General features: G+C 50.3%; 1 protein-coding gene across 1 annotated transcript; it reads left to right on the top strand.

Moving 5' to 3' along the window:
* The first annotated feature begins 323 nt into the window (after positions 1-323).
* Positions 324-25,268, top strand: RHCG (Rh family C glycoprotein). The gene is made up of 11 exons (XM_079128816.1): positions 324-531; positions 9,201-9,387; positions 11,344-11,494; positions 15,339-15,486; positions 16,203-16,369; positions 18,350-18,487; positions 18,672-18,808; positions 19,362-19,483; positions 19,689-19,762; positions 22,552-22,740; positions 23,979-25,268. Exons 1-10 carry the CDS (start codon positions 345-347, stop codon positions 22,714-22,716), a joined length of 1,476 nt encoding a protein of 491 aa, XP_078984942.1. The 5' UTR covers positions 324-344; the 3' UTR covers positions 22,717-22,740; positions 23,979-25,268.
* Positions 25,269-25,662: the final 394 nt, after the last annotated feature.

Genomic DNA, 25,662 nt, shown 5'->3' with positions numbered 1-25,662 from the left:
GTGGGAATTCCTTCATTCTGATCTCGGTGGGAGACCAAAGACCCCCGCCCCTTCTTTCTCTGTTCATTGGAACAAAAAGATTTTCCTACCAGGTGTAGGTAGGATCCACAGAAGTTGGGACGCCCTGATCCCTGCCCGCTGCCCTTTCTGGCCCTGCTCGTGTCACTGCCCCCAGCCCACCGCGGGGAGCCTCGGGGGCCCGCTTGCCGGTTGGGCAGCGCGCGGGCGGCTCCGGGTCAGCTGTTCCGTGGCCCCCAGCGGCCGCCCCGCCCCTGCCGAGTCCTATAAGCTCGCCAGCCCGGAGCTTGCTAACCGCCCGCTGCTCGCCGGCCGCGCCCCGCAGCATGGAGCGGAACACCAACCTCCGCTGGCGGCTGCCGCTCACCTGCCTGCTCCTGCAGGTGGCCATGATAGTTCTCTTCGGCGTGTTTGTGCGCTACGACCCCGAGGCCCATGCCCAGTGGTGGATGGAGAAGAAGCGCAGGAACTTCTCCAGCGACCTTGAGAACGAATTCTACTATCGCTACCCGAGTAAGTCCCACCCTCGGCAGGGCCCACCTGAGGCATCTCCAGGCGGTGCCCACCTGCCTGGGGGCCTGCCTGGCTGCACCTCCGCAGCCTGCCTGCCGCTCACTCTGAACAGCGGGTATGGACAGGACACCGACGGGGAGATGCTGCCTCACAGCACCCCACCCTGGGCCCCACCGCATGCTCCGCACCCGAGCAGTTGCGGACCACTGAGCATCACCCTGGAGAAATGCTCAGATGTGTATACGCCCCTTTTCCCTGTCAAAAACTAGTAGGGAACACTCACCTGGAAAAAAAATTTTTTTTTTTTTTTAATTTGGCCACCCTCCCAGCCATAATAGGCCTCTAGCATCCCTATGTGAGAGCCCTGCTCCTTGTCCTCAAAAACCTGGAGTCTCATTGGGGTCATCAACCTGTGAGTGACGTGGCTCCCATGTCTACCTGTATCCTTATATTCCAAGTACAGGGGTAGGTCCAATGTCAAGGGTCACAGGGTTGGCCTGTCAGTCTTGCTGGGACAGCAGGTGGGACCAATAGTGGTGTTGGAACAAGAGATCATAATACCCATCTTTTTGAATTTGGAGAAGACCAACCAGCACCCCCTGATTTTTACCGGTCCCCTTTGTGCTGTGGTTAAAAGAATGACCCTGGAATCACAGAACTTCTTTCTATCATCACTGTGCTTCTACCAAAGTGTGTGGTTTTAGACAAATGACAACTTTGATGAACCTGTTTCCTTCTCTATTGAATGGGGATGATAATATAGGACCTACCTCATAGGGGTGGGATGAGGCTGGTGCGAGACAACATGTAAAGCTCTGGCACAGTGCTAGGTAAATAGGTAATTCTCACTTGGTAATGGAGCAATCTCTGGAATAGCAAACAGATATCCTAGGACCCTAGGCTGCTAGGAGATAGAAGAACTGGCCCAAGGTCACTCTGGACAGCCCAGCCTCCAGCCTCCAAGCCCAGTACTCTTTCCATGCCCTAGTGCTTTCTGATTTTCTGCTACATGTACCAGAAGATAATGACAATCCTTCTAACTGTTGGCGCTCACGTGGTCATGGAACTTAGTTTTAGAAGAGACCCTGAAGCTCATCTCCAACAACCACCTCTATCAACCAGTATTCCCGCCATGGCTTGTACACTCAGCAACAGAAGGGATTCTCTACCTCCAGATATAATGTTTCACATGGGTCCAAAAAACAACTGCTTACATTCAGAATGGCAGCCTAAGTGAAAAGAGATTACATTTGGGATGGCTCCAGGCTCAGTGGAAGCCAACTGTATTAAGTAGCTGCCAAAAAGTTAGGACTATTATGGGCTACAGTCATAGATGCATGGTGCCTGGAAGAAAGGAGTTGAATAAAAAAGGGTGTGCCCCCTGCTGACAAGACCACAGCTACTGGACTCCATTAAGAACTATGTTTTATTAATTAATCAATTCATTCATTCATTTATTTATGGTACTGTGGATTGAACCCAGGGTGCTTTGTCTCTAAGCCACACTCCACACTCCCAGTCCTTCTTTTTTTTTTTTTTTGAAACAAGGTCTCACTCAGTTACCCAGGATGGCCTAGAACTTGCAATTCTCCTGCCTCGGCCTCCCAAGTCACTGGGATTACAGCACCCAGCTAGAGCTGTGTTTTAAAATATATGTTGACAAGTGTGGACTTGGAACTGAGGCTCCAAATCCACTCTTCACATTGCCCACTTTTCCTCTCCTTGGTGGGGAACGACCAGGAAAACAGGGAGGCAGACAAGCTTGAAGCTTCCTTTGCCTGTTTCACTTGTCCCTCCAGCTCTGCTTACCTCTTTGCCCCAGAACCAGCCCTCCAGGAAAGTGGGAGGGGCACGACTTCCTTTCCATCGGCATTTTTTTTTCTGGTGCTAGGGATTGCACACTTCGGCACTATATGGAGCTACATCCCCAGCCCCCTCCCCCTTTTTCATTTATTCTGAGATAGGGTCTTGCTAAGTTGCTGAGGCTGGATTTGACCTTGTGATCCTCCTGTAATCACTGGGATTATAGGTGTGTGCCACTGCACCTGGCTCCCATGGACATTTGTAGGTCCTTGACGTGTCCAGGTAAGCGAAGGGCCTTAAGATCTGACCGTGAAGCTTCAGAAACTCACCTAGTCCTCACATCTCCCCAGCTCCTGTGCCCTTCCCTCCACACCCATCCACTCACTTTTTGTGCTCTACCTTCATTTATTCATTCAATAAATGATTACCTCTATACTATATCATCTGAAGTGACTTCTGAGAGCAAAGCAGAAGTTGCTAGTTGTGACATGCCAGGACCGAGGCATAAATCATGACTGTCCCAGCAAATTAGGGCTTACAATCACTCTGAACAAACAAGTTCAATATCCTGAGTCTGTGACCCCAAAAGACTCCCAGACTTATTGGAAGCAAAGAGGTGAACTCCACACCCTCAGGGGGGCCAAGTGCTCTGGGCAGACAGGTCTGTGATAGTTTCTTGGGAAGTAGTGGACGGTGAAGAGATTAGAGGCAGGGCAGCCAAGGGGACCTCCAAAATTGGGTGCTCCAAAGCAAGAGTAGGGTTTGTGAAAGGGGTGGGGGAGGTTGCTAAGGGTAGAGACAGCCCCAGTCATGAAAGGAGTTCCTGGATTTCCCCTATGCATTGCAGGGGAGTACTTGGCCATCGGAACAGAAGGACATAGGAGAGGTATGTAGGGAGGGAACCTTGGCCTCAGGTTGCCTGTGCATGGGCAGAAAGTACTTCAGTGGCAGTCCTTCCAACTGCACATACATTCTTTCCTTTAACTGGTATGACTACACCATGAGGTCCCAACAGGGACCTCTGTTTTACAGGTGAGGAAAACAGAGAGCTTTACTAAAGCCAGAGAGAAGTGTCTTGTAAAACCCATTCAGCAAGTGGCCCTGGAATCTGAGCCCACACTCCTGGACCACTCTCCCACCTCTAGTCTCACCCTTCCCTTCCCCCTGGCCCCACTCTTTTTAGGCCCCCAGGTCATGATGGTTATGGTCAGGAGCTAGAAGGCACAAGTCTTCCTGGCTCAGCTGGAACCTCAGGCCTCAGTGCTTGGGCAGCTTAGGTAAATCCCTGGGGTATGGGGTGAGGGCAGGTCCTTGTGAAACCTTCCCAGGTCTTGGCTCCAGGCCATCAGCACCTGTATGGGCCTCATTCCTGAACAGGGAATTAGTGAGCCTGTTGGGCGTCTCCAGTTCCCAGCAGAGTCTGGCTCCAACTGGCTTGAACTAGGGCTCAGGAGGGCCTGAGGACCGTTTCCCAGGTATGAGCCCCTCAGCAAGAGACTGGCACAGAACTAGCTGGGGACCTGCCCTCGCAGTGGCAATGGTACAGTGTCCACTGCTGATCTTGAAGCTTCCTTGAGGGCCAGTGACCTCAGCTTGAGTGGCTGAGGGAAATGTCTGTCAGGAGGTTGACTCAAGGGGAACAAGCTTGGTGGGGGACTCTGAAGAAAAAAGGTTAACCTCTGTGTGCTCACCGTGCGCCCTCTGGTGGCAGCTCTTGTGGCTGACGCCAGCAGTGCCATCTCCACCCATCAGAGATCTCCAGGTGCAGGAAGCAGTTTCTGGCAGGGCAGGTGGGGGAGGGGGACTGATGGTCCACATTCACTGGCCCTCAGCAAGTGGCCAGCCCAACACAAAACACCTGGTCAGTCTCGAAAGAGAAAAAGAAAAAATAACAGTTCATATGATTGAGGAATCGCTAAAGAATCAGGTTGGTGCCAGGCCTTGGATTGGATCTCTCATTAAATGGGTACCTAGGAACATCTGGGCCAAGTGCTATTTGAACACTGTCACTATCCCCCATTTTTGCCAACAGAAAAATTGGACCAAAGAAGTTATGTCCTTTGCTGAAATCATACACATCATTACTACTTAATTCATTTTAGGTAGCACCAAATCTTATAAAACAGAAATGAATGACTGGTACATTTCAGTGCTATATCAGATCCAGGGTGGGAGTAAAAGACAAAGGGACATGCCTGAGGCACAGGAAGCTGGTATCAGTGCTGGGGAGAGGAAAGAAATAGGGACATCCCCATAGAGGGTCATCAAGAGGCAGGGAACCCTAGGGAGCAGGGACAGGGACAGAGAACTGGTGAGAGGTAGACAGGCAGAGAGGAAGGACTGGGAAGGTGAAGACCATTTGCTCCTGCACTGGGGCCACTGTGGGGAGGCTGAAGGCAAACCAGCACTGCAGGTGCCCATTCGATGCCCCTTAGCCCTGCTTGGGCCTACATGGCTCCTTTATGCCACCAGGCAGTCAGCACCCTCTCCTTGAAAGTCCCCATCTTCTGAGAAGGTGTCTTTTCCCAGGGTCCCTCCTCCTCCCTGCCAGCGCCTCTCCCTATCATGCCTGCTAGATTCACAGCACAGTCCCTGCTCCACCTGTGTCTCTCCCTCTTTATTCCCATGTTTCAATTCCCAGTTGTTTGCAGTCCTGCCCCCCAGAGCCAGGCGCTGTTTCTCCCTAGCTTCCCGGTACCCCTTTACCCCCTTCCTCATCCCTGTTGGTCATCTCAGGTTCACCATGGTCAGCACACAGGACCCCGCACCTCCCTCCCACCATGGAACTTCTTCCCTCCTACCTCCCTGTATTTGTCAACAGCCCTGCCATGCTGCCACCTTCCATCCTGCCATTCAGCTCCCCTCCCTGCTTCTGGAATTGTCATTTGAATGCATCACCTCCCTCTCCTTCACAGCTCTCTTCCAGTCTGTCACCCATCAGTTCTTCCCAGAATAACCATAATACCTTTTATGGTGCCTCACATACATTAGCTCAGCCTCCTCCACGGCAGCTGGAAATGTGATAAACCATGAAACACGATAATACATAAAATCAGCTGCACACATTGAGAAACCTAAGCCAAGGTGTGTTTATTCGTGTCAACTTGGCACAGAAGCCAAACCTCAAGGGCAGTTCTGAGCATCATGCTGGGGAGGGGGTGGAGGCCCACGGCTCCCCTGCATCAGCCTGTACCCCTGCCCTTCATTTTTCCAGGCTCCCTATACATCCTCTAGGTGACTGCTAGCCAAGGGGTCTGTGGTCATCCATGGTGTGGGCCTCAGGGAAGCCTGGAGCGGGGACAGATGAGGACAGATAGGGCAGACGAGGTCAAGGTGGCTGCAGCACAAGCATTGCCCTCAGCTACCTTGGCCAGGCTGCATGGCCACCAGGATAGGTCAGCTCTGTGGGTGGGAGATATTGGACTGGAAAATTAATTCCCCAGGGGCTTCCTGACTCCTGCACTGCCGGGGGAGCTGGGTGCTCTGAGACAAAAGCCATTCAGTCACTCATAGATGCTCATTGAGAGTCTCCCTGGGAGCACTCACAGGTGTTGGGAATACCACCACGAATAGGCACAACTGCACCTTCTTGGAGTTTCATAGTCTAGTGGGATAGAAAAACAAACCAACCTATAATTTCAAGCTGTGCTAAGAACGAGGCTGCCTTGAGGAAGAGAACCTGCTTGAAACTGGGTAATCAGGAAGGCCTCTCTGACAAGGGGACATTCTACTGTGACCTGTAGGAAGAGAAGTTTGTTAGCCATTTTGAGGGAACAGCAATCCCAGGTGAATGGACCACCACAGGTGAAGACCCTGGAGCGGGACTGAGGACCAGAGGGAGCCAGTATGGAGGGGGCACAGGAGGGAGGGAGGCACGGGGACAGTGGGGAGGAAGAGGCAGGTGGCCTGGCAGGCTCCTGAAGTTCCCTTTACTTTTTAAACTTTTTAGCTGGAAATGATTTCAAATTTACAAAAGTTACTAAAACAGAAGTAGTACAAAGAAATAGTACACTATATGTTTTTTTGTTTTTGGTACTGGGGATTAAACTCATGGGTGCTCTACTGAGCCACAACCCAAATCCTTTTTATTTTCTATTTTGGGATGGGGTCTCACTAAGTGCTGAGGCTGGCCTGAATTTTCAATCCTCCTGCCTCAATACCAGTGATCCAAGTTGCTGGTGAGCACTGCTCATCCAGTTACTATGGTTTTTTGTTGTTGTTGTTGTTGTTGTTTGGTTGGTTGGTTGGTTTTTTCTTTTTTTTAAGATGGACACAATACCTTTATTTTGTTTATTTAGGGTTTTTTTTTAATGTGTTGCTGGGGATCAAACCCAGTGCCTCACACATGCTAGGCAAATGCTCTACTACTGAGCCACAGTCCCAGCCCTACTATGAATTCTTTAACTCAGATTCAGCTGTTTGTTCCTTTTCTTTCTCTTCACCTAGACACACAAGCACATATGCACACACACTCACACACATGCTCACAATACTTCCCTCTACCCAAACCATTTGAGGCTCAGTTCATGCATTATAATCCACTACCCTTAAATACTCTATATATTTGCTAATTGTGGGCATTCTTTTCCATAGCCACAGTACTCATCTTCACAAATTCATATTGATGCACTATCTTAATTCACTGTTTATATCTGATTTTCTTGGTTGACCAATAATGATGTTTATAGCTCTCCCCTGCACCCCCTCTACACAAATATAGGATCCAGTGTATAGAGTTAGTTATTTAGTTAGCATGTCTTTTTTTTTTTTTTTTTTGGTACCAAAGGTTGAACCCAGGAGCACTTAATCACTGAACCCAGTCCCCCCTTTTTTATTTTTATTTATTTTTATTTTGAGATAGGGTCTCACTAAGTTGCTTAGAGTCTCACTAAGCTGCTGAGGCTGACTTTGAACTTGCAATCCTCCTGCCTCAGCCTCCCAAGTTGCTGGGATTATGGGCATGCACCACCCTGCCCAGCTTTGACACATCTTTTAATCTGAAGCTTTTTAAAGGCCCTTTCTATGTCTTTTATGACACTGATTTTTTTACATAAGTTTGTCTTTTTAATTTATTTGTTCTTTTTAGTTATACATGACAGCAGAATCCATCTTGATATTATTATACAAACATGGAATATATCTTGTTCTAGTTAGGATACCATTCTTATGAATGTACATGATAGTGGACACTGATATTTTTCAAGAATAGTCTTGCTCCTTTTAACAACATGTTCTTCATTTTGTGTTTGTCTGATATTTTCTTTTGATGAGATTGGGGTGTGCAATCCCACCTAGCTGGGATACTAAAACAGGTGATATGAGGCAATATGTATTTCCAGGGTTTCACATCTGGAGGCACACAATGTCCATCTGTTCTTCACTGGTCATGTTAATTTTGATCACCCAGTGAAGCTGTAGTCTCATTTCTCCACCTGTGTAGTTACTGTGGTTGTTTTCCTCCCTCCCTTAAAGCCAATTAGCAGTCTATAGGAGAGACTCTTTAAGAATGGGCAAATGTCCTGCTCCTCATCAAAATTTCTCCCACATTTAGCATCCACGGATCAAATCTTTACTGTGAAAATGATTTTCCAACTCTGGCACTCTCCCGATGTTTTACAGTGGAGTCCATGCATTCTGTTGTAAGCAAGAGACCCTTGCACCACTTTTATTTGTTTACCATTTATTATCAGTATGGACTTATGAATTTCTATACTTAAATAGCTTTAATTCATTAAGGCACATAATAATTTTGGTGCTCGAATTGTTCCAGATTTGGTTGATGGGAACTCTTCAATCTAGCCCGTGTCCTATGACACCCGCAGTTCCTTTTAGTGTCTTATACTGCTATACTTCTTTGCTTCTCAAAGCTCTTGGCCTTCTGTCATCTTGGAGACTAAAAGTAATATCAGGACTGGGAGGATGGTTAAGATCACTTTAACTTCTCTTCAGTGTTATCGTTGAGAACATGGAGGCTCCAAGAGGGGAAGTGGCTTTCCAAGCTGACATTGTGAATTGGCGGAACTGGGTCAGAACTCAGAACTAGGCCATGCCTGAGTAACAATAATAGCTGTCCATGTTGATCACCTATTACAGAATAGACATGGCTCTGCACATTACATAGACATGTGCATTTAATGCCTGCAGCATCCATGAAACCAGCGTTACAGAAGGTGCTGAACCCCAAGTGTGTTTAGTAATTCCCCAGAATCATTCACCCAGGAGATGCAGGATCTACAGTCCATATTCAAGTCTCAGTGATATGGGGAAGTTTACTTGCTGGAGGTGGTGGTGGGACAGGGAATGTGCCCAGTTATGTGCAATAATGCGCTTGGCCAGTCAAGGCACCATCTGGCTCGATGAGCATTAATTCCCCATAGTAAAGAAATACGTTTGTGGTGGAGAGGGTGAGACATAATGATCCCAGATGGTCTGCACTCCAGACCTCAGACCCTGGGTATAACTCATGGTCTGGCCCTAAATTCAAATGCCCAGCCGCCCACCTCCATCCTGGGCCAGCAAAGCCATGGGGGTTGGAGGGTGGAACCAGGAAACTGTTATCTCCCAAGGGGAGCTCTAGGGCATCTCTTGACCTTATAACCCAGTGGTCTATGCTAGGGTCCCATCTCAGATTCCCACAGACCAGTCTCTTCCCAAGACGCAAATGACAAGTTGTGGGTGGTGACAGTTCTGCCAGCAGATGAGCCACTTCTTAAAATGCCCAGCTCAGGATCCGAATGCTCGTGTGAAGGGGATGGGGCTTGGAGGTTTTAACAAGGAGATCCATGGAGGATTGTCCTGGGCCAGACTCAAGGCTATGGCGGGCCTTAACTAGGCAGCAAAGATTCCCCACTGCGCTCTCCCTGCAGGCTTCCAGGACGTGCACACGATGGTCTTCATAGGCTTCGGTTTCCTCATGACCTTCCTGCAGCGCTACGGGTTCAGCGCAGTAGGCTTCAACTTTCTGCTGGCGGCCTTCGGCATCCAGTGGGCGCTGCTCATGCAGGGCTGGTTCCACCACTTTGAAGACGGCTACATTCTCTTGGGCATTGAAAAGTGAGACCCAGGGGCGGGCATGTGGGGCTGGAGTGGGGGTGGGGGTGGCACGTAAGGCAGGGTATGGGGGTTGGGGGCGGGGCGGACTGGGCGGGGTAGTGGGTGTGGGGCCCTGCAGATAAGGAGGGGCAGGATCTGGGGGTCTCCCTGTGCTGAGGGCAGGGTAAGGACAGGGTAGAGTGGGGTCGGAGGCTTGGGCTATAAGGGCCTCCTTCTCCAGATCAAGTGGGGCCTGAACAGACAGACACACGCACCCCCCCCACACACACACACACACGCTTGCAGGCACATGCATGCACTGTGCTTCAGTGACTCTCCAGGGTGGAGTTCCAATGGCAATCAGGTGCTGAGGGATGGTCCCTCCCCCTATGACAGAGACTGTAGGGATAAGAGTCCCAGGCCCTCAACTCTGGAACACCAAAATTATCAAGCCCTGGGTCTGAGAGAGCTGCAGCCCATGGCACCCAGGTGGGAGAGCCAGATGCCTAAGTCAACCTTAGAAGGTCCCTTGTTGAACAAGAAAACGAAGAGCAAATTGAGGCTTCTCTGCCTGCAGTGCCCTTACTCCCTCCCCAAGGGAGCAGGCATTAGAAAGAGCTGTGAGACAGGCAGGGTTTGTAGAGGGTTAGGACTTGAAACTTTCCTGCTTCAACCTCCAAGACTGGGTGACCCTGTCCTCAACTTGCCTAATCTCTATTCTTCTCAATGATCTTTCTCTGATAACCCTTCTGTTTGATGAATACCACCTGACCCTCCCCACCAGGTCACAGCCGTCTCTGTTCTGAAGTGACCTCCTCCAAGCCTCCACCTACCTACAACACCAAACACAGGTTATAAAACTAAATTTTACCCAACACCAACTTGCCAAAAATCAGTGGGCAAAGCAGTTCTCTCACTGAATGGTCAGATTCCCTCATCAAACTCTTTCCCATGGTGCCCTGTGAAACATACAGCAATTTAGGCCACGTAGGGCAGAATCAAGAGCCTTTGGGAAAGAGTGAGGTGGTGCATCTTATAATCTCAGCGACTCAGGAGGCTGATGCAGGAGGATCACAAGTTCAACGCCAGAGTGGGTAGTTTTAGCAAGACCCTGTTGCTCAGGGTGCTGAGAACCAGCCACATCAAGGGTCTGCTTTGGAATCCAGAACATCTTTGCTGCTGTCAGGGAACTAGGAGGCCCAAGTCAGGCAAAATGGGTGCATGGATGGAATCAGGGTCTCCTGTGGCCATACAGTGCCCTCCTGGCTGTCCACCTCTCCATCAGTCCTCAACTGGGCTGCCTGGGCTTGGAGGGCCCAGACTTGAGAGAGCCTGTGTGCCTGCCTCTTTGCCTCCATTTTCTCTGGGCATCTTCAAGACCCCTCCTTCCTGAAGGAAGGTCAGTCAGTGTGTGTGTGTATGTGTCTGTCTGTCTCTCTCTCTCTCTTTTCTCTCCCCCACCCTACTGGACACTGATCTCTCTTGCAGGTAAGGTGAAGGGAAGGCACCAGTAGCTCAAACCCCAGCAAGGCCCTGATAGTCAATGGGACAGGTATGCACAGAGTGAGGCTGAAGGTCTAGAGCAGAGGCCACGTTGGATGGAGTAATCAGGGAAAGAGGAGGCAGGGAGAGGACATTCTGGAAGGATAGGTGGAAGATAGAGGCAGAGCAGGACCCTAAATAGGGCCCCATTCAATAGCAGCAGCCGGACCACTTGGGTGCCCTGAACACAAACTGTTTGCAAAGAGCCTGGGCTACAAGGGCAAGGTGTGGCATCTCATGGGTGCCACTTCTGCTTCTGGCACTTTGCATGTGCAGCCTGAAATGTTACATTCCCATTATAACCACTGGGGAAACTGAGGCTCAAGTTAAGCCACAAACCCAAATCCACAGATGACCCAAGTCCAAACTCAGGCACAGGATTTGGAGAGTTGCTTGGTGCTGTCACCCCACCCCTCCTGGCCTGTCTCCCCACAGCCTCATCAATGCTGACTTCTGCGTGGCCTCTGTCTGTGTGGCCTTTGGGGCAGTTCTGGGTAAAGTCAGCCCAGTCCAGCTGCTCATCATGACCTTCTTCCAAGTGACCCTCTTCACAGTGAATGAGTTCATTCTCCTCAACCTGCTAGAGGTGAGCAGGGATCAGACTGGGGACGGGGGTGGATGGGACATTGAGGGCTGGGGACACATACCAACTTGGCAAGTCACTTAACCTCCTGAACTTCAGTTTTCTCTTCTCTAAAGTAGGAGTAATGGCATGTCCTGGGCAGACATGATAGTCTACCTAGCACATCAGCCCAGCCACCTGGGCACAGCAGGTGTTTTCCAAACATTGGGGTTTTCCTTTCCTTTCTCTTCCATCATCTGGAAGTAATGGGGTGTTCCTACTCATACTTCTGCACATACTCACTACATCCCCGATTGCTCTGCGAAGAAAAGGACCCCGTGTATTGAGGGGACAAATCTGTCTGTAAGGATCCCAGGGGAGTGTCCGTATACATGTGCATAGGTTATGTCCTTACAATCAAGTACTATACAACTTGCCATTCACAAGGATTATGGAAAGAATGCTGCCCTCTAGGATTGGTGAGTGCCATGGCACTTTGGACCTCTGACTCTCAGACACCTACTTGGTGCCTTTTGGTGAAAGAGGGTCCCTGCTCCACTCACTCCATCAGGCCAATCTTCACCAGCAGCCAGAATGGCCTGTTAATGCATTTAGGACCATTCCCCTAATAGTGATAGTGGTTTTGAACTTCACTTTGGATGAAATCTAACTTGTTCTAAAATCCTATATGTTCTGACCCCAACCCTTCTCTCCAAGCCTCTGGTCCACTCTCTCCCCACCTTCTGTGCTTTGGCTGTGGCCGTCTGCCTGCTCCTCAGGCACACCAGGTTTGGTGCCTCCCGAGGTCTTTGTACTTGCTGTTCCCTTGGCCTAGAAGGGCATCCTTAGTCCTTCTCATTAGGAGGTCATGTTGAAGAGGCCTCTTCAGAGCGGTCCTGTCAGACTCCCCTACACACTGTGGCTCCCCCTCGTCCGCTCCCAGGCACTGTCCCGCATGTTGCCTGGTCTGTTTTCTTCATGGCACTTCACCCTATCTGACAAGGGGACCTGATCTGTCTGGGCCACCTCTAATCCAGCCCCTAGCCAGTGCCAGCAGATGCTCAACAAGTATTTGTCCAGTGAATGGACTCTGGAGTCTGCAGGCCTGTCTGCAGGCAGCGAGGGGACTCCAGTGGCTTAATCTGGCTGAGAGGGAAGTTTGGAAGGACAACAGGGGTGCGGGAGGAGCATGGATCATGAAGACCTCTGGAGACTGTGCCAAGGAGTCCTGAGGGTAGTGGGGGAGCTATGGAGGGTTCTAAGCAGAGGAATGGCGCAGACAGACCCATGTAATGGAAATGTCACTTTGGCTGTGGTGACAAGAACAGGGGAAGGAGGGAGCTCAGTTAAGAGGCTGTACTGGTCACTCTTGTAAAAAGATAATGACACTGGGACTGGGTTAGTCTGCTGAAAAGAAAGCGAATGGTTCAAGAGAAGTAAAGGAGAAGAATAAATGGGACTAGGGGACAGACTGAGGGCCAATGTCTGAGATCTGAAGGACTGAGAAGGTAGTATTTGGGGGCTTAATGAAGAGACAGGGAAAGCTCCTTGACACTGAAAAACCTTTTCCCAATCTGCTGCAGATGTTCTTTTAGGGCATGTCTCATTGAGACAACTTTAAATACAATAATCATTGCCAACATGTAAGGAGCGAATGTCCTTTGCTGGACTCTGCTCTGAATGTTTGACATGAGTTAACTCCCCAAATCCCCATCTTGAAGACTATAGTTATTACCCTCACTTTACAGGTGAGAACACTGAGTCTCAAAGAGGCTAAGGGGCTTGTCCAAGGACACACAGCTAGTAAAGGTACCCACAGAGTTGGGAGTCAAGAAACCCAGCCCTGTCAGCAACAAGTTGTGTGACCTTGGATGACACACTGACCTCTTTATCTGGGTTTTCCATCTGTCTTAGAGTATTTTATGCTGTTATCATAAAATATTAGAGACTAAGCAATTTACAAGGAACAGAAATGTATTTCTCAGAATTCTGGAGGCAGGGAAATCTGAGGTTGAGGGGCCGGTACCCTGTGAGAGCCTTCTTGCTTTGTAAGAGTATTGCCAAATCCAGGTCAGGAGGCTCATGCCTTAGAAAAACCAAAGACCAAGAGGTGAATGTTGGGAGAAAGAAATGCTTTATTCATTGGCCAAAGGATGCAGAAGAGGAAGCTTTGTTCACAAATCGGCTTCTCCGCTTCAGAGGGTGCAGGGGTTACAGATATAAGACAGGAATAATGAGGTAGGGAGGGGCAGGGAAGGAGAGGAAGAGGGAAGGAGAGAGGGGGGCTAATAAAGCAGAGGAATATTCATGTCTTTTCTGGGAGTAGGTGGAGATCTTCTAGAAACTCAGGTGCGACCTCTTTTCCCCCTTTCATGGTCTGGTGTTTCTGGTCATGGTGGCCGGTAGGTGTCTATGACCTTGAAAGGGGAGCAGAGAGTCTAGGCAAGTCTAGATCAAGTTAACTCTGTATCGTAGTTCAGGATATGACATTACTCAAATGATCCCCGTCTGCATGCTGTGCCTAGCAGTCTGACCCAAAGGTCAAGGCAGCAGAGGAGACAGGCACAACATGAAGGCAGAGCTGCCATGCCTTCTCCTCCCATTCCAGTCACCCATGGGGCATCTGAGGCCCAAGTGAAGAGTCAGCATTTTCAGCAAAAGTGGCCTTCAAGTCCCTGAAATGTAACCTAAGCAACTGTTATCACCATAACCCACACGCCAGAGGTGTTATCTACAGCAATGGTAGTGGGAGACTAATAATGTGTTGCCTCAGCTGTGTGACCTCCAAAATTAGTGACTTTTACATCAACTAAGAGCAAACAAAGCTAGAGTGTTTATTTAGATTTTTTCTCAGTAGCAACTACAGAGCAGAGGGCAGAAAGGCAAGAAAGGATGAGAACAAGAGAGAAAGAGAGGACAAACTTGCTTTTATAATGAACCTGCTCTGGAGCTAAGGAGCCCACACCTCAATAACAACAGTAATCCACTCCTGAGGGCAGAGCCCTAATCACCTCTTAAAGGTCCCCTCTTCACTGGGGATGAAGTTTCCAACACATGAACTTAGGGGACACATTCCAACCAGCTTGAGAGGAGGAGTGAATCTGGTCTGTTCCTTTAAGCCCGGTTCTGAGTGGGGAGCAAGAGGAGGCTGAAGAGAGGGGAGGGGCCTTCAGGGGCACCTGTGGAGTGCCAGACCCTTGCCAGGTGTCATTCACAAGTTGTCTAGTTTAATTCTGGCAACAGCCCTGCTAAGCCACTATGATTTCCCCTACTTTGCACATGAGGAACCTGAGAAGAAGTCAAGCCAGAAGTGCAGAGTGGTGTAGGGCAGGAAGGGACGGACAAGGAGGGGATGATTCTGCCTGTGCAGACTTTGGGGGACTGAGGGGCAGGTGATGGGAGGTTGGCCTGGTGATTGGAGAGCAAGGACCGTGACAGGATGTGGGAGTGGGTAATGGTGATCTGGGTGGGGAGGTGTTAGAGCAGTTGTGTAAAATGAAACAAAATCTGGAGACTCAGAGGGAAGGGGAGAAGTCCCAGGAAGCCAGTAGGTGACAAACTAGTGGGTTGCCCTGGATTCTAACTCTCTTTCTACCAACTATGTGACTGAGCGAATCCCTCTCGTGTGTGGGTTTCCACACTTGCGATAATCCCTTTTGTTAGGTGAGGACATTGCTGGCATTTGCCAACAGGCTTACGGGGTTCAGGGGTTTCCGCTGCCCCTTTCCAAGCTGATTGCTCTGTGGGGACCCCAGGCTCTGCCCTGCAGCCTGAGGAGTCAAGAGACAGCTGAAAGTGTGTTGGGGGTGGACTGCTGAGGAGAGAGGACGAGAAGGTGCCAGACCCTGACAGGTGCCTTGCACTCCAGGTGAAGGATGCGGGGGGCTCCATGACCATCCACACCTTTGGTGCCTACTTTGGGCTCACGGTGACCTGGATCCTCTACCGACGCAACCTAGAGCAGAGCAAGCAGAAGCAGAGTTCTGTGTACCTCTCGGACCTCTTTTCCATGATTGGTGAGAGCTGCCGGGATGGCTGAGGGCCGCCTTGGTTTGTGAGGGCTGCCGTGATGGGTGAGGGCTGTGATGATCGCACCTGATCCCCACTGTGGTCTCCCGGGGAAAGGCAGAGGGAGGTTGCCTGCAGATGATTCTAGGACCCCAGGAGTCTGTCTCTCTTCCCCGTGGTGCTGAAAGAAGTTGGTCACTCATCCTATTATTTTTCCCTAGAATGCCCCAAGGCAGATGTAATGGTAACCAGGAACTGGTCACTCCATACCTGGGCTAGGGCAAGGTGTGCATTCTTACCTCCTATGTACATTCATTCCAGAGAACACATGTGACCAGGCCTACCCTGGGATCTTAGAATCCAGCCCTGCCCTGCAGGAGCCCCTCACAGTGCAGTGTGAGACAGCAGAGCCACCACATAAGCTCCCTGTGGGGGAGAGAAGATCCTCCCTCATGGAGCTGTGGGCATGGGATGGGGGGCACTTGGCCAAGTTAGTGAGGTTGGGGTAGACTTCCTAGTGGGTGTGGGAGGCTGAGTGGGAGTGGCAGGTGAGTAAGGCAGATAGGGCCTTCCAGGAAGAGTCCTTGGCTTGAGCAAAGCTATAGAGGTGGGGAATAGCTGAGCCTTATGGTCACTTGGCATTTCTAGCACTGAAGGGCAGGGTCTCTGCTGGAGCTCAAACGCCTACTCTTTTGGGCCACTGGCCCTGTCTGGCTCCACCCAGGCACCCTCTTCCTGTGGATATACTGGCCCAGCTTCAACTCAGCCGTGTCCTACCATGGGGATGCACAGCACCGAGCTGCCCTCAACACCTACTGCTCCTTGGCAGCCAGTGTTCTCGCCTCAGTGGCAGTGTCCAGCGCCCTGGACAAGAAGGGCAAGCTGGACATGGTGAGCAGCGGGGCCCTCGGTGGTGGGGAGGGATAGCTCTGCCTGCCTGTGCCTAGTGGGCACTGATCACCATGACCTGCCAGCACCTCCAGAGGTAAGTAGCATCTTGATGAGCACGCCATTTCACAGATGAAGAAACTGAGGGTCAGGACATAGCGGGTTTATGGCAAAAGACAGGATTGGATTCTTGAGGTTCTGCTTATGGGCTGCTCAGGACAAACTGGTTCCTTCTGCTCCTCATTCTCCTCCCTGCCGTCTGGTGTGCCAGCAGCCATCATGGGCTGATCACTGCATCGGGTCTTCCTGCACGTTGCTGGGGCCAAGTCCCCGCTGGCAAATTTCTGCTCCTCCAGATACCAAACCTCAGGCCTCTTCAGCCCCATCCCGCACACTCAAGGAGCATTCATTCCCTCGTTTGCTTTACTGAGGAAGTTTAGCGGGCAGATATAGTGTCGCACAGTGTCCTTTCTATCACACCACTTGTTTGGGTTTTATTTCGTTTTGTTGTGGTACTGGGGATTGAGCCCACGTGTGCTCTACCACTGAGCTACATCCCCAGCCCTCTCTCTCTCTCTCTCTCTTTTTTTTTTTTTTTTTTGTTTGTTTGTTTTTGTTTTATTTTGAGACAGGATCTTGTTAAGTTGCTCAGGCTGGCCTCAAACTTGCGATCCTCCTGCCTCAGCCTCCTGAGTAGCTGGGATTACAGGTGTGTGATGCTGTACCCAGCATACATCATTGGTTTTTGTTGTTTTTTTGTTTTGTTTTGATTTTGTGGTGCTGGGGATGGAACCCAAGGCCTTGCACATGCTAGGCAAGTGCTCTAGCACTGAGTCACAGCCACAGCCCTCATATCACACCACTGGGACCGCTATTTTGGAGAGGGAGGGACAAACCTCATGAGTGTTGACTGATTTTTCTATAAAAACGTAAGTGGAGAATTCCCCAACACGTTCTGTGCTTGCTCTTTCTTTCTTTCTTTCTTTCTTTCTTTCTTTCTTTCTTTCTTTCTTTCTTTCTTTCTTTCTTTCTTTCTTTCTTTCTTTCTTTCTTTCTTCCCCCCCCCCTTTGGTTTTGAACTCAGAGGCACTCAACCACTGGGCCACATCCACAGCCCTATTTTGTATTTGATTTAGAAACAGGGTCTCATTGAGTTGCTCAGGGACTCGCTAAGTTGCCAAAGCTGGCTTTGAACTCACAATCCTCCTGCCTCAGCTTCCTGAGGTGCTGGGGATACAGGTGTGTGCCACTGTGCCCGGTTTCATTCTGCACTTCTTTTAAATTTTTTAAATTTATTTTTGTGTGGTGCTGAGGATCTAACCCAGTGCCTCACACGTGCTAGGCAAGCGCTCTACCACTGAGCCCCAACCTGAGGCCTGTTCTGCACTTCTTGACATGTCTGTTGAGGTACTGTCAGGAGGACCTGTTATAAGGTCCCTGCCACAGTCCCTAGATGCACTGGACACAGAGGTGGCCCTTGGGCACCACAGGGAACACATTTGTCTGCACTCAAAGCTATGCACAGGGAGGGATGGAGAATAGACTAAAGAAATAGGCTCATCTTTCTGCCTCTTGTGGCTCTGTGCTCTTTCATAAGTCACTCAACCTGCCTGCACCTCAGCTTCTTCACCTGCATACCCGTCTCCCAGGCTTGCTGTGGAGATGGAATGAACCAGTCCCCACAGCTGGCAGTGCCACATCCTCAGCATCAGCTGGTGGGGTGGGGACATGTAGGTCCCACAGGCACCTGATGCGTTCACTGGCATGTCCAGCAGCAAACAGGACAGAGGACGCCCAAGCCTGCTGGGTTGGGTGGGTGGCATGCTTGCAGAGCACAGAAAAGGCTGCTGTTCTGAGCCCGAACTTGCTGAGGTAGACTCTGGGCCATCCCTGACTGGGTGTTACCCTCACCCAATGTGGAAACGCACATCAATGCTCCAGGGAAAGGACTGAGCTTCTCTCTGCTCTGCCCGCCCTGCCCAGGTGCACATCCAGAACGCCACGCTCGCGGGAGGGGTGGGCGTGGGCACCGCAGCGGAGATGATGCTCATGCCCTATGGCTCCCTCATCGTCGGTTTCATCTGCGGCACCTTCTCCACCCTGGGTTTCGTGTACATAATGGTGAGGGCCCCAGGCAGGGGCTGGGGCTGAAAAATGCTGGGTCTGTTTTCCTGTCAGTAGGGGGAGATCCAGGGAGGGGACGAGGGTTGGAGAATCCCTGTGTATTTGAGGGCCACCAGAATCCTGGCCTTCCCACGCCCCTGCTGCAGCTTCCTTGCTGAGTTCCACCCACCTCCCCTCTCAGCCATTCCTGGAGTCCCGGCTGCGGATCCAGGACACCTGTGGCATTCACAACCTGCACGGCATCCCTGGCATCATAGGTGGCATCGTGGGTGCTGTGACAGCAGTCTATGCCAAGCCTGATATATATGGAGATTCAGGGTAAATGCCGTGGAGGTGCCGGGAGGTGGGGCTTCCTCCTTCCTTCTTCATCCCTCCTCCCTGCTGGCCTTCTGGGATCTAATCCTGTGTCTTTCCCCTTCCTTCCCTACTGTGCACGGTTGTGCTGTAAGTCTCTCCCCAACCACATTCCCTCCATAAGAGTCCCAGAGAGGCCAGGTGCAGTGGCACACACCTGTAATCCCAGTGCCTCAGGAGGCTGAGGCAGGAAGATTGAGAGTTCAAAGTCAGCCTCAGCAACTTAGTGAGGCCCTGAGCAAGTCAGTGATACCCTGTCTCTAAATAAAATACAAAAAAGGGCTGGGGATGTGGTTCTGTGGTTAAGTACCCCTGGGTCCAATCCCCAGTACAAAAAAAAAAAAAAAAAAAAAAAGTCTCAGAGATGACTGGTTTGTACAGTGCCCCCATTTTGTAGATGGGAAGGCTGAGGCACAGGGTTTGTCAAGACTTGGTATCCATGCAAGTTGAGGGGTGGCAGCAAGTGGTTAATTGGCCTCTCTGTGGGACCCTGACCTGCCCTCTCTCTCCACCCCAGGGTAGTCCATTCCTTTGACTTTCAAGGTTTCAAGAACTGGCCCACAAAAACACAGGGCGAGTTCCAGGCATATGGCCTCCTGCTGACCCTGGCCATGGCCTTTGGGGGCGGCATCATCGTGGGTAAGTGAAAGCAGCTGAGCCAGAGAAGGTGGGGTCCCCATGGGACTCCCTGAGTGGGGCACCCAAGAGCATGTCACAGAGGTGAGCTGGGAGCTCCTAGGAATCCCTCATCTATGCCCTGCTGGCTGTGGGTCCCAGCTGAGGGCAAGGGCTGGGGTGGGTGGAAAGTGTTTCTTGACCCCCTTTGACCTCCAACTTTCTTTAGGGCTCATTTTGAGATTACCATTCTGGGGACAAGCTGCTGATGACAGCTGCTTTGAGGATGCCATCTACTGGGAGGTGAGTCCTATAGACTTGTCCCCCTGCAGGGTGCTGGGCAGCTGTACCAACTGCCGCCCTGCATCCTCTGGGCGGGGCACACATCTGTGTCATCCTGCTTCTCTATCTGGGAGACCACCTCTCTTGTGGGTTGAAGACTCTTCTTTCCCCTCCCTTCTGAACCCCAGGCTTTGGAGGGGTCATGTATATGTGTTCTTCTCTTTCTGCACTCCCTGAAGGGTCACAGAAGCACCTATAGTCAGACCTGTGGCTGGACTATCCCCAGGTAGCCGTATTCTGGCAGTGACTTCTGAGGTCTGCCCCTACCCCCATCTGTAGCCAGTACCAGGAACTTGTTAGAAATGCAAATTCTCACATCCCACCCAGACCTCCTGAATCTAAAAGCAGAACTCTGCTTTAACAAGCCCCCCAGGTGATTCTGACTGGAAAATCACATCTCAGGGCTGGAGATGTAAGCTCAGCAGCAGAGCCCTTGCCTAGCATGTACAAGACTTTGGGTTCCATCCTCGGCACTTGGGGAGGGGGACCCACAGCTGAGAACCACTGCATTAGACTAGTGGTTTTTCAAAGCATTCCAGTGTCTGGCCTTAGCCCAGAGACTTAGGTTTAATTGGTCTGGGATAGGGCCTGGACATTAGAATGTTTTTAAAGCTTGCTGGGTGATTCTAATGTCCGGCCTGGATTAAGAATCAAAGTGCAGTGCCTAATTTCATTCTCTATTAGAACCATCTGGAGACCTTGTAAAACTGCAGTTTCCTCAGGTAAAAATGCACCTGCCCAGAGAGTCTAATTCAGCAAGACCAGGACTGCATGTGAATAAGCCCGCAAGTGACACTGGTACAGAAACTCAATTCTGCAACATTCCAATACTTTCAGCACGCAGAAGCATGTCAATACATTGTTTTAAAGCTGTAAATTGTGAAACATAGTTTAAAGAAATTCAGTTTCTTTAAAAACATGCCATAATGTGGGCTTTTTGTGGCTTCAAGTAGGGCTCTCTCCCCTCCAATTGTTATTGCCGAGGCTCAACCGCTTTAAATGGTGGAGGATGACAGAGGACCCCTCTTGTCTCCTGCATGTCCCTATGACAAGGGTGAGGACCAGCCTGTGTCTCTGCACCCTGGAAGAAGGGACATCACTGCCTTTCATTTGGTTCTGTGTTTTTAAAACCTTACTAGAAGTTTTCAGGGTAATTTTAACTAATATCCACTATAATCCATATATAATTTATATAATTTAAACAATTCATATAATTTTGTATATATAACTAATAAGTCTTTTGAATTAACTCTTAAATTTGTTTTTTTAATTATAAAATAACTAGGAAACCCACTTAAAAAAAATCTGGAGCCAGGTGTGGAACCAGGTGGGATTACACCTGTAATCCCAGCAACTTGGGAGACTGAGGAAGGAGGACTGCAAGTTTGAGGCCAGCCTCAAATAAAATAAAAAATAAAGAGGGCTAATAAAATAAAAAATAAAGAGGGCTGGGGATGTGGCTCAGTAGTAAAGCCTCAGTAGGCATTTTTTTTGGTATATATTTTTTCCTTTTATTCTCTTTTTCTCTCTGTGTAATTTTTCTTTCTTTTTTTAATATTTTGTTCTTTTTAGTTTTGGGTGGACACAATACCTTTATTTTATTTTTATGTGGTGCTGAGGATTGAACCCAGGGCCTCATGCATGCTAGGCAAGCACAGTGCCACTGAGCCACAACCCCAGCCCTCTCTGTGTAATTTTTCTTAAGATCATATTATCCACTCAGTTTTACCGGGGATTGAACTCAGGGGCACTCCACCACTGAGCCACATCCCCAGCCCTATTTTGTATTTTATTTAGAGACAGGGTCTCACTGAGTTGCTTAGTGCCTCACTTTTGCTGAGGCCGGCTTTGAACTCACAATCCTTCTGCCTCAGCTTCCCAAACCGCTGGGATTCAATTTTATATTCTGCTTTGTCCCTTTACCTCTCCAGCATAAGAGTTCTGTTGAATTACATTTTTTCCTACACTTTCCTTTTTCTCAGCACAGATATTTTCATTCTGTCTTTAAAGTCAGAACAAAAGCTATTCAAGATGCCACACTTAGAAACCACAAGGTTGCATGCAAACAAAATAAACCAGAAATGGTATCCAAATTCCATACATATTGTTTTAATCTTTAGGATTTATCCCAAATTCACAACTTCTCTCAGTTATATACCTTCGATCCAACAATCCTTGGTTGGGAGTAATAAAATCTCATACTAATAGAAGCAAAAGCCACCAGACAATCCCTCAGGTCCCTGGGTGGTTTACCTGGGAGGGGAAGTGGCTTCCCAGAGGATGGGGGTGAGACCACAGAGAGGTGGTCTTTTGGAGGACAAGGATCTGCCCCACCCCAGCTACAACTCCCAGACCCCCCTCCCTCTCCTTTGTGCCTTTGCCATTCCCTCTTTGGCCCTGTTGGAAGCTGCCTGACTCCTCATCTTTCAAAAATGAATTCAGCACAACCTCTCAGAATCCCTCCAGGATGGGTAATGACTGCAGTGTCCACTGCAGTCCACTACATCTCTTACATCGCTGTGTGTTTCACTTGAGGGCCTCGCCATTGTTTTTGTGGTGCATGGACCTTGTCTCCACGGAGCTTAACTTGAAGTAGGGACAGGTTACAAAGCGGTGTGCAATTTTCATAATTATCACAAGGTGGCGCTCGCCACCCACCATTTGCGCTCCTGGCTCATCCAGTCTGTTAAGCTGTATCAGGGACACGTGCCCTGCGAGGGGTCCCACTGAGTTGTCTCTTTTCTCCACAGATGCATGAAGAGAAGAGCACTGTCTATGTCCCTGAGGACCCAACCCTCAAGCCCCCAGCACCCTCAGTGCCCTCGTCACCCTCAGTACCTTCATCACCCTCTGTACCCTTGGCACACTCGGTACCCATGACACCCTTGGTACCTTCAGCATCCTTGGTACCCTAAGTTCCCAAGACAGGGGAGAAGCAGGTGAGCATGAATTCTGCTTGTCATAGAAGATGCTGGACTAGCTTTTTGCAGGGGGGCTCAAAATTTAAAAATAAAAAGGGCAGGGATGTAGCTCAGTGGTAGAGTACCCCTGAGTTCAATCCACAGTGGAAGAGAGAGGGAGGGAGGAAGGATGTGAACTTTCACCCCTCCTACCTGAGGTGGGGTGGGCAGGCTGCATTGGGAGAATACATGGAAGAAACCCTGGGGCACATCTCATTTTGTGACTGCACTTTCTAAACATATCACTTTTTTTAAACAATATTTTTGGTTTTTAATTTTTTTTTTTTAGTTGTCAATGGATTTTTATCTTACTTATTTATATGTGGTGCTGAGTATCGAACCCAGGGCCTCATACATGCCAGGCACAACTCCAGCCCACCACATCACTTTAACCAAGCCTCAATTTCCTCCTCCATATAAGTGAAGGTGAAGCTGGGTAGGGGTGTTGTGCATACCTGTAATCCCAGTGACTCAGGAGGATGAGGCAGGAGGATCACAAGGTGGAGGCCAGCCTCAGAAACTTAATGAGACCCTGTTCCAAAATTTAAAAAAAAAAAAAAAAAATGGAGCTGACAGGTCTGGTTCTATTCAGTTGGTCAACTCCAGGCAAGATTCTTCCTCGCTCCTTTCTTCTTTTCATCTATTGATGTTTCCTTATCTCCTCTGTGAGATATAGCAGCCCTGACCCAGGGCTCACCCATCTAACCATCTAGAGAATGCCATGAGGCAGGCTAATTACTTTCTTCTTTTTAATAGAAAAGGAGACTCAGAAAGGTTCAGGATCTTCAAGGCCACATGGCTGGCCGGTAGAGGAACTGGGATTTTTCCTGGTCATTGTTATTATTCTTATAGGTATTTGACCTCCTTGGAGACCAGAGCTTAGAAATAACCAGGTCTGGAGAAAAAGGCTGAGTGACATGGAAGGAGAGGATGCCATGGTTCTAGGCACAAGTTCACCTTGCAGCAGAGTGTGGCTACTCTTGAGGCTGAGGCAGGAGGATCTCTTGAGTCCACAAGTTTGAGGTCAACCTGGGCAACACAGCAAAACCCTGTCTAAAACCAAAATAAAACCAAGAAATCTACCTTAGAAACAAGAAAAGTGAAGCTGTGACCCATTGCTTCTTGTGTCTATCATGTACAGAAAAGAAAATGTGCCAAGAGGCTACAGCAGAACTGGCAGGGACCATGACCAGTTGTTCTTGGCTCTCTCCCTGCAGGCTCCACAGACTGTCAGGGGGACTCTGGAAGGAGCTGGTGCTGACCTAGCTGGGGATTCAAGAGCAAGCCAGCAGCATCCTGCATGCTGCCCTGGCCCCAAGACCTCTCCTCCCACACCTCCCTTCATCCCAGGGGCCGTGCCTGAGAAAGGAGAAGGAGGAGCTGCAGACCAAGTGGGCTTTCAAGCCAAGGTCTAGCAGAAGAAGGTCTGCCCCTGCCTGGGGTCTTGGTGGCCATTTCCTGAGAAAAGCAGGCCCAAAGTGGACCTGAGCCCTCACAGAAGGGCATTTAGCCGCCAGATAGGGCTCTTCCACCCCTTATCTGCCCCTCAACCAGTACCTCCAGGCTCCCTTGGTCCCTTGCATTTCTGTGCCATGTAGGTGGTAGCCTCCACGAATAAATATTGTTGATGTCCTTTGTAGAATATGTGTGGATACTCCAGTGGAGCCAGTGTGAGGGAGCAATGGACCCCAGAGAACAGGCCTCCTGCCCAACCTGGCCCTCATCCACCAGTCCACCCATACTACCAAGAATCCAGCTGAAAAAAACACACAGACCTCAGCTCTGGGATGGAGTCTTTCCTCAAGGGCTCTGCTTCCCTCGTCTCAGCTACTGAGAAAGACCTCAGCCCTGCTATGCCTTCCATGGTCCTGCTCTGGGCACTCCAGCAGGATCCGGGAGTAGGGAGGGAGGGCTCTTTGGGGACATCTCCCCTTCCCTAGCCCTTCCCTCCTTCCTCTCTGCCAAGCCAGTCCTGTACAGTAAGGAAGGTTTCAGGCCCACCAGCATCCAGTGCAGATTAACACCACGGTTCCTGTCCTCAGTAGGGTCATGGTCTAGTGGGGGACAGACCTGACAGAGTGTCCACTCTGAACAGTGGCTTCCCCAAGAGGAGCCACCTGAGCAGGGTTCTGGAGGCTGAATAGGAGTTTATCAGAAAGATGGTAAAGGGAATCAATATGGTGAGGTTGGGGATGGCTAGCAGAGAGGTGAAGCTCAAGTGCGCTGGCTGGAGAAGAGGCAGAATGCAGAGAGCAAAGGCTCCTGGGAAGAAGGGGTGAGAAAGATGGAGGGGACGGTCTCGCCTGCCTCCAACTCCGCCCTCCCCGCCCCCCTCGCAACACACACACACACACACACACACACACACACACACGCACGCACGCACGCAGAGGCCTCGTTCCTCTTAGAGCAGGGGGAGGAGCAGGAGGGAGCTGAAACGCAACCTATTCATGTTCCCGCGATGTAACACCCCTCATTTTCCATGCTGGGTAAAGACAAAAACCCTTTACAACCTGTTTCTGGAACTTGTCAGCAGCTGCCAAGAGCAGCATGTTAATTAAACGTCGGCAAAGATGGAAGCCGGAGGCCCCGGCTCTAATTGGACAGTTTGCTTCACCGGATTGAAAAACATTGTGACAAAGGAGGAGGTGCGCTGCGGCTCGGCAGGGGTGCGGCGTGGCGGGGCGGGGCGGGGCGCGGCGGCTTCGATTCCAGCTGATCCGGGCCGCCCGCCCGCCTGGCACGCCCGCGCAAGCCAGGGCGGGGCGCCGCGGGCCGACGGCCCCCGACCCGGCTCAGGCCCGACCGAGGGCCAGGCTCGGCGCGCGCTCGGCGAGGCCCTCCCGGGATCACATGACCCGGGCCCCGGGGGCTGCCCCGGAGGGCACCGAGGACTGGGAT

Source organism: Sciurus vulgaris (genome assembly GCF_902686455.1).
Source record: "Sciurus vulgaris genome assembly, chromosome: 2".
Lineage (NCBI taxonomy): Eukaryota > Metazoa > Chordata > Mammalia > Rodentia > Sciuridae > Sciurus > Sciurus vulgaris.
This window is presented reverse-complemented; position numbering and strand designations above follow the sequence as displayed.